At 30.2% G+C, this 9305-nt stretch overlaps 1 protein-coding gene across 1 annotated transcript; it reads left to right on the top strand.

Annotated features, from left to right (window-relative positions):
* Positions 1-416: 416 nt before the first annotated feature.
* LOC107462291 (AT-rich interactive domain-containing protein 1-like) lies at positions 417-1733 on the top strand. The gene has a single exon (XM_052253362.1). It carries the CDS (start codon positions 417-419, stop codon positions 1731-1733), a length of 1317 nt encoding a protein of 438 aa, XP_052109322.1.
* Positions 1734-9305: the final 7572 nt, after the last annotated feature.

The raw sequence follows: 9305 nt of genomic DNA on the forward strand, positions 1-9305 counted from the left end.
TATGTTAAATAATACTAACTGATCTAATTGATCCTAATTATACTCTAACAATTATATTCAATTAATTGATATATAATATTAAATTGTGTGATAGTTAAATATCTAATCAAATCAATTAGTTGATATAATTAATTCACGTAATGGATTGTATTTAATGAATTAAAAGAAATAAATTAGGAAACACTCTCAGAAGCATGCCACATTAACTCCGATTTTTATATAATAGAATAGATAGATTATCTTATCTTATTTTTATCTTATTTTTATTTATTTTTATCTCATCTTTATTTGCTTTTATCTTTCATAAGTCAATACTTTATATATATTTAGTTTTACCTTTATAATTCAATTCAATTCAATCAACAATTAATAAAATTTTTTCATTTTTTCTTTTTCTATTCTTTCACAATTTTATCATGTTCGAGAGTGTGTGCGACTTACTAGATGAAAGAAAGTTGTGTAGAACTCATAGAGTTAGGTGCTTGAATCCAGAGCTCAGTGGTTCCAAAAAAATTGTTGATTTGAACTCACTGGACCGGAAGACAAATGTGGCTAGTGTTGGAAACTTATGCAGCCGTAATTATGCAATGGATAGACTCAACCATTTAAATGGAAGTAAAACATCAATCGCGGATATATCTGATGCAGTAAACAGCATGACTGGAGTTTCGGATGGTGGCAAGAGGTGTGATAGTGGCGATGAAGATAGTGTTAATAAGGGGAGCTCTGGTCGAAAGAGGAAGAGAGAGTCTATGTCAGAAATGCTGCACTGGATTCTTGATAGGGCTGAGAATCCTTGTGATCCTGCAATGGGTTCAATGCCCGAAAAGTCAAAGTGGAAGTCATATGGTAGTAAAGAGATCTGGAAGCAGGCTTTGTTGTTCCGGGAAGCTGTATTTCTGAAAAGTGATCACCCTCGTTGGCAGGGTCAAAGGATGCATCCTTGCATGTATGATGATCAGGTCGGGGCAAACTACAATCTTAGGGAGAGATTGAAAACGGACAAGAAATCAACATCTGGTGATGGCTCTTCACATGCTGGAGGAACAGAGGGAGGTTCCGGGAGAAGTCCAACTCCTCGTTCTAGTGCTGAGAAATGGTCACTTGATGAACCTGCCACCGTGCCCATTCCTATTGGCCCGGCCCATCAAGCTGAAGTTCCTGAATGGACTGGCATGGCTGTTGAGAGTGATTCAAAATGGTTTGGAAACCAAATATGGCCAGCAGCAAAGGTAAATACCAATCTTATCGAAAGGGATCCCATTGGAGTTGGAAGAAAAGATTCATGTGGCTGCCAATTTCAAGGTTCTGTTGAGTGTATCCAATTTCATGTTGCCCAGAAAAGGGCTAAACTTAAGCTAGAATTGGGTGATGCATTTTACATGTGGAATTTACACAAGACAGGGGAAGATGTTAGGCGATTGTGGACCGAACACGAAGAGAAGAAGTTTAAGGATGTGGTGAAAGCAAACCCTCTTTCACATGAGACATGTTTTTGGGAACAAATTTTCAAATCGTTTCCTACAAAGAGCAGGGAAGATTTAGTGAGTTACTACTTCAATGTCTTCCTCTTGCAGCGAAGGGGATACCAGGATCGGGATACTCCAAATGACATCAACAGCGATGATGATGAAGCAGAATATAGACCATTGAAGAATTCTTTCGGACATAACACAGATAACCCTCGCACTACCTTATTATCGCCTAAGAAGCCTAAGACAAAGGGAAGATAGCAAGTTACTGAAGTCACAAGCTTCCTTGAGAAGAGAGTTTGGCCATTTGTGCTTCTTCGTGGCAGTAATCTTCCATGTCAATTGATATCTTCTCCTTGCTTGGAATATCAAATCATTTTTGCACATCTTTACTGCAGCAATTTTCAGAACCAATCTTTATCTCATTGCTTACGATGTGAAATCATTGATTTCTGCGTCTTAGCTGCAGAATTTTCGGTGTCGATGGTTTGTTGTCACCTTGCTTTCTTGGTGTACAAGATTGGGATTCAATTGATTGGTTTGGTTTTGGTGTAGGGTCTCTACGAAATGATATCTGGTGGTGTAAGCAACAAACTAAAATATTTGAACAGCTAGAATTCGGAGTTTTTCTTTTGGGCAAAAACTAACCCGCAGTCCACTTTACATGAAATTGTTTTTGAATAATTGACATGTGTTACTATTTGATTTTAAAAAGTCGATTTATTTTATACAAATGATTTAATTAAAAAATTAATTTAAATGATTTTCTTTTTTCTTTGTTTTCTCTCCATCATCTTTTATTGCGGTTATTGTTACTGGATTTTTTCTTTTGCTCCTTATTTTTCTAATAATTTTGCATTATTGATTTTTCTTTATTTTTTCATTTTATTTCTTTTAAAAAAGTGAAACAAGAAGAATTATGAAAAAATAAAATAATAAAAAGATGAAGAAGAAGCAGCAGAATAAGAGGAGGATGAAGAGAAAAAGTTTTGAATTATACAAAACTTATCAGAATAAAAATACACCGAAATTTTTTAATAAATACACATAAATTTTTTAGTTTTACACCGAAACTTTGCTACAAAAGTACAAAAATATCTTCTTTAATGTTGCATTTTTTTCTTCTTCTTTTTCCTTGTTTCTTTCTTTCTTTTAGTTGAATGAATGTAGGTTCATCCTCTTTCTAGTAATTTTGCAGTATTACGTATTTCTTCTTCTTCTTTGTTTGATTTTTTTATTCTTGTTAAGAGAGTAAAATAAGAAGAAACTTGAGAAGGTAAAACAAGAAGGAAAAGATAAATAAGAAAAAAAAAGAAGATGATAATGAAGAAGAAGAAGAAGAATAGTTTTGAATTATGTAGAGCTTATCAGAATAAAAATGCATCGAAATTTATTAACAAATACGCATAAATTTTTTAGTTTTTACACCAAAACTTTGCTACAAAAGCACAAATATGTCTTATTTAATGTTGTATTTTTCTTCTTTTTTTCTTATTATTTCTTTTTTTCTTTTAGTTGAATGAATGTATGTTTATCCTCTTCCTAATAATTTTGCACCACTGTGTATTTCTTCTTCATCTTTATTTAATTTTTTGTTTTTATTCTTGTTAAGAAAGTAAAACAATAAGAAACTTGAAAACGTAAAACAAGAAAGAAAAGACGAATAAGAAAAGAAAAATACGAAAATGAAAAAGAAGAAGAAGCAGCAAAAGATGAAGGAGGAGGAAGAAGAATAGTTTTGAATTATGCAGAACTTATCAGAATAAAAATACACCAAAATTTCTTAACAAATACACATAAATATTTTAGTTTTTACACCGAAATTTTGCTACAAAAGTACAAAAATGTGTGAAATCTCATTAGTAAGTTAATGTGAAGGAATAATCGGATAAATTACGTGCTTTTTGGTCGGATTGTAGATAATATTCTCGCTCACCTTGAAGAAAAAAGGGTTGGACCCCTCATCATTGTGCTGAATATTGAATTATACAGAATTTATCAGAATAAAAATAAACCGAAATTTCTTAGCAAATACACTAAAATTTTTTAGTTTTTACACCGAAATTATTTAATATAATTGCGATACACAAACTCAGTTTAAAAACAAGTACATAAATAAGACTGAGTCATGAACAAAAATATATCCAAATTAATTTTGGATCAGACAACGTCATTAATATGACAAAAATTCAACGATAACGATAATAATAACGACGATAACGATAAAGAAGATGACAATGACGATAACGATGATGATGATGACGATATAATGATAACAATGATGATGATGATGATGATGATGATGATGATAGAGAAGGAGGAAGAAAAAAACGAATACAAAAAAGAAATCAAATGAAAAAAGAGAAGAAGAGGAGAAGAAGGTACTGATGGTAGTGGTGACATGAAAAAAAATAAAAAAAAAGAAGAGAAAAGAAGAGAAAAAAAACAGAGAAGGAAAATGAAAAGGAAAAAAAAATCAAAAAAAAGAAAAAAGAGAAAAAAGAGGAGAAAAAAAAATAAAAAAAAAGAAGATGCGTAATTTAAAAAACGATTATAATAATTTGATGAATTTTATTCTTTTGAATGTATAATCGAATTATTCGTATCATAAACACCTGTACAAAAGACCGCTGCATTGTATGTTAATTGATATATCAAATTTATTATATTCTACGTATTTCTGTACTTGCATATTTTTGTACAGTTCAATATAATTTATACTTAATATAGATTTTATACAATGATCGACAAAATTAAATATGCACACATAATTTATTATATAAAAATATTATTTGTATATTAAAATCAGTTACTAAAATCAATTACTAATATATTTGTGTATAAATATATATATAGTTTAATTTATTTTTAATATATATTTATATTCTAACATATATTTTATACTAATTGCTAATTTTAATAGCTGATTTTATACATGGCATAATTGTTTATTGTATTAGTTCAGGTCAAACATGTTTACAGGACTAAAAAAAGTTTTATTTACTTAAATAAAATTCATGTTTATCACATTGTTTCAAATTGAAAAACAATATACAAATAATGCTATACAACTAATAAATTTATTATTTTTGACTAATGTTTGATTAGTATTTTAATTAAATTTTATAATTTAAATTTTAAATTTTAAATCAATATTTTAAAAATTGGATTGGATCAGAGAGTCTGACCGGTTCAACTATAAACCGGAGACATAAACAATTTGATCTAATGTCAAAAATCGAAAATCATAAAACTCGATATAAATCGTTGAACCGGTCAAGAATCAACCGGTCAAACTAAAATTGGAACCGGCCGGTTTAAATAAAATGGTGCAGTTTCACGTTTATGGGAAAGAAACAAAATGCGCTTCTCCATCTCCGAAAAGTGGGTGTGGAGGTTGTGGGGTTGGGAGCCCTAAAGCTCACTGGATTCCTTAGAGAACAAATGCAAAATAATAACATGAGTTTTGAATCAATGTACACTGTTCGAACGCTGAAAGAAGTACTAAACTACTAATACGGTAATACTATTTCTTTTTGTTTTTGTTTGAATTTTAGAAGAAAGAACAATGTAATGTATTTCTATATATGATTCCATAAGACGGAGGTTAAATTAATGATTCAGGTGGAGTTGAGTTTTGTTCATGAGTAATTAAATGTACGAAATAGGAATAGGATTGCTAATTTTTTTGTGACTTTCCTTGTTCTTTTCTCTTTATAATTTTTCTCTGCAGTGTGGTGGGAGGAACTATTTCTTCATTGAAATAATCTCAGTGATATTGTCTGATATTTTGTTGGTTGCATGGTAACAGAAGCTATGCTATGTTGCTATTGATTATGAAGTAGAGCTTTTTAAAGATACACAATCATCATTTGAAAAATGCATTATAGGAAAAATGCATCTCAATCATCTAAAATAAAACTTAAATTGCAATTTATTTTTCTTCCTTTCTTTGCATTATTCAAGAATCAAGATTATTAGAAATAATCATGCATCTGTTAGTTACATTGCAACGTTTTAAATTGATGATAATTCTTGCATTGTGTTAATTTGTTTGATTTCAATTGGATCATCAAATCATGCATTTGATGCAGGAAATGATGGAAATCATGAAGCTCCAAAAACTGCTAAAGCGAAGCCAATTCAAGATGAAAATCTCCCACCAGTGGATGAACTAAGAGAAATTTTTGAGGTATATATACTTGTTTCTTTTATATATTTTTTTATTTACTCTTTTGATTTGCTGCTTGTTTATATATGAAGGATTATTATTGCCTTCTTATTGCAAAATACATGCATGAGATTGTGTAGATCAAATAGAATATGATTATTAGCATATTAATTTTTTGTAAATTAGTTCTTATGTATGTTGGTGGGTATCTCTCTAGGATATGTGATTATTAGCATATTTATTCTTTGTAAATTAGCATACTTTTTGTTGTTATTTAACTTGAGTTTGTATTTTAATAAAATTTTAAGATTTTAGTTGATGATATTTCATGTAATACTTTAAATTTGGAAGACATTTTAAGGTTTATATAGACTATATTTATGTTTTAGGATGTTTATTTATAATTTATTTATTATTTTATTATAAAACAACTTTTTCAGTTGAATTTCGGTTGAGCCGATTGAATTAATAAACTAAACCAATAAACCAATAACTAAAACAGTTCGATCATCAATCCGATTTTCAGAACCTTGCTTTAAACTCTCATTTTAATAGTATACAAATAAAATGTTGGTAAAATATTGGCTAATATTATTAAAATGTGGTTGACTACCAAAAACATTTCTAAATTATTCTGATAAAAATAATCTAAATTTTATTATCAACAAAAATAATCTTTAACAATTTAAAAATACACGAAATATCAATGAAGAGAGAAGAAATGTGTGATGTGGCAAACGGAGAAACATATGTGACGCACTCTTTCTCTTTCTTTAATATTTTACCGTATTAGTTCTCGAGATCCAGTTCTAAACATCATATTAATTTTTTTATTTTTTTGAGTGTTGAATCAATAAACAAAATGTTGAGATAATTTTGATTTGCCATGCTAGATATATAATTAAATGATATTGTTTCGTTTTGACATTTAATCAAAGACAAAAATTAAATCGTTTTAGAAAATAAAGACAATATAAAATAATTAACACATCATATAAATTATTATTTGTCTTTTCATTTTTATTTTGTTTAAATATCAAAATGAAAATGATATTATTCAACCCTATATCAACCAATTTGTTTAGTAATTCACAATATAGTGCTCAAAAGATCTTGAATTATTCATCAACGTAACAAAATGCGGCGAATTGAAGCCTGCTGCTAGCATGTGTAGTAAAAGGAAAAATCCTACAAGCACCGTTGCGCTGATTCTGCAGCAGTAATAGAGGAACTCTTCGTAGCTATACTTTCCATGCTTCTGGTCGTAGCACTGATTCCACTCTACCTAAGGAAACGCCGCCAGGATTCTCATGCACATCCTCACGCCGATGAACCAGTCCAGGTTGTCAAAGTAGATTTTAGAAGATTAAATTTAACAGTGTTTGTATAATTTTTTAGAGTGTTTAAAAATGTTTTAGATGGTTCCGAAACGTTCTAAAATGTTCTCGAAGGTCTGGGAATATTCTAGAAGGTTTTAGAAGACTCTGGAAGGTCATAAAGTATTCTAGAAGAATGTGAAAGTATATAGGAGTATAAAAAGTAGTATGAAAGAATTTATAAGTATTTAGAAAGTTGTGGTATGATGGATATTTTTAATGAAGGTTCTAGATGATTAATCTAGACCGTTAATTAGATTTAATCCTAACCATCCATTGAGAAGGTGGATGACTATAAATAGGAGGTGAGAGTGTGAGTAGTGTGTGTGAATCATTTATAACAAACACTTGAGTAATAAAGTGTTCTTTCCAACAAAGCTTCCTTTCTCTTGTGTTCTTAGCTTTCTTGCTAAATATTGAGGGTTAGACTAACTTGGTCTTAGCTCAAGAAGTTAATAAGTTCGAATGCCGACACGGTTGCTTCATTTTTTTCTTCTATAATCCAAAACCCTAGCATCAATAAAATTTAGCTTTTGAAAATAGAAGTAGATCCCACACATTAATATCCATACATTCCGCATTCCCCATCTACTTCCCCAACGTGTTTGGCGTTTTTCACCCACTTCCCCTAACCCCTGACTTTTTTTTTTCTTCTTTAACTCCAATTTCAAACCCTTTCTCTCCATTCAAATTTTTAACCTTTCTCTCAACCTTTACGAATAACTCACTTGCACGCACATGAACCAATTACAAAATTATGCTCAAAAGCAAAAGCTACACTTTTGAGTGGGAAGGCTCTCTTCATGCCCATGCGTTTCAAGTGCAAAATTTTATTTAATGGACAGACTTGTGAATGTGACAATGAATTTTTTATCTTGAAAGAGACTAAACATGTAGCTGCTAAAGTTGCTTTATTATCATTGTTGCGAGGAGAATTTCAAGAGATTAGTCTTAATTACTTCTAGCTATTTACTGAAATTTTTTATATAACATTTTAATTCTTTTTTCTATTGTTGCTTGCATTTATATGATTTCTAAAAAAATTCAGGATAATTTCATTTTATACAAAAAAATTTTACAAGAATGATTTAAAAGAAAATATTTAGCCTATTTTTTTATAATAATACAAAAAAAATATGGCGAGGATCATTTTCTTCTCGACAACAATGATAATAAAGCAAACTTTAGCTGCTGCATGTTGAGCTTCTTTCAATTTATTGTCACATTCATAAATCTGTCCATCAAATAAAATTTTATATTTGAAACGCATAGGCATGAAGAGGATCCTTCCACTCAAAAGTGTACACCGATAATTATAGCTTTTGTTTTTGAGCATAATTTTGTAATTAGTTCATCGTACTTGGGTGGCAGCGGTGAAAGAAAAGATTGAGAAAAAGGATTAGAAATTTGAATAAAAAAAAGGTTTAAAATTTGAGTTAAAAAAGGAAAGAAAAGTAGGGATCTAGGGAAAGTGGATGGGGAACCCCGAACGCGTTGGGGGAAGTGGGTGGAGAAGGCGAAATGTGTGGGTATTAATATGTGGAATCTGCTTCTATTTTCAAAAGCTAAATTTGATCGATGCTAGGATTTTGAACTATAGAAGAAAAAAGTGAAAAGAGAATAAAAAGAATGGAGCACCAAGACCCGGTTCATCAGCGTGAAGATGTGCTTGAGAATCCTTACGGCGTTTTAAATGAGCTGCATATCCCATTAAAGCAACAGAGGCAAGGAGTTCTGCCTGAGTTATTTTTATTTTTATTTTAATTATTTTTTGCAACAGTTGCAGGACAGGCAAATGGTGCATCAGTTAAAGAGAAAGCTAATGCACATGAACTTATCCCAGTGTTACTTTAGGACACCACAGTTGCAATTTGGATGTTAGTGTGGTCTCATGGCTTTGCCTATGTTTTAATTTGCTACCCTATGCAATAAAAGATTTGGCAAGTACATTATTATGTTTTAATTTTTTTGGACATTAATGAAAATCAAACTTTAAACTTTTTTGGTTATAAATTTTTTGGTACTATAACATTTAAACATAACTACATACATAAATGTAACAGTTAATTTATATTTGTAATAAATTTGATCCGGCCATTGATATCATTAAAAGAAAATGTAGTTCCGCTTACTAAGCATAGTAGAATGGATTGTTAGACGAGGGATTGTAAGTTAGTATTTGTTTTGAAGTATTGTGATGGAGATTGAGAAATAGAAATTTAGTATTATGTGGATTTATCTCTAAAAGTAGAGATGAAATTTTTTAAAATAGAGATTGAAACTTTA

This window comes from Arachis duranensis, chromosome 8 (assembly GCF_000817695.3).
Source record: "Arachis duranensis cultivar V14167 chromosome 8, aradu.V14167.gnm2.J7QH, whole genome shotgun sequence".
NCBI lineage: Eukaryota > Viridiplantae > Streptophyta > Magnoliopsida > Fabales > Fabaceae > Arachis > Arachis duranensis.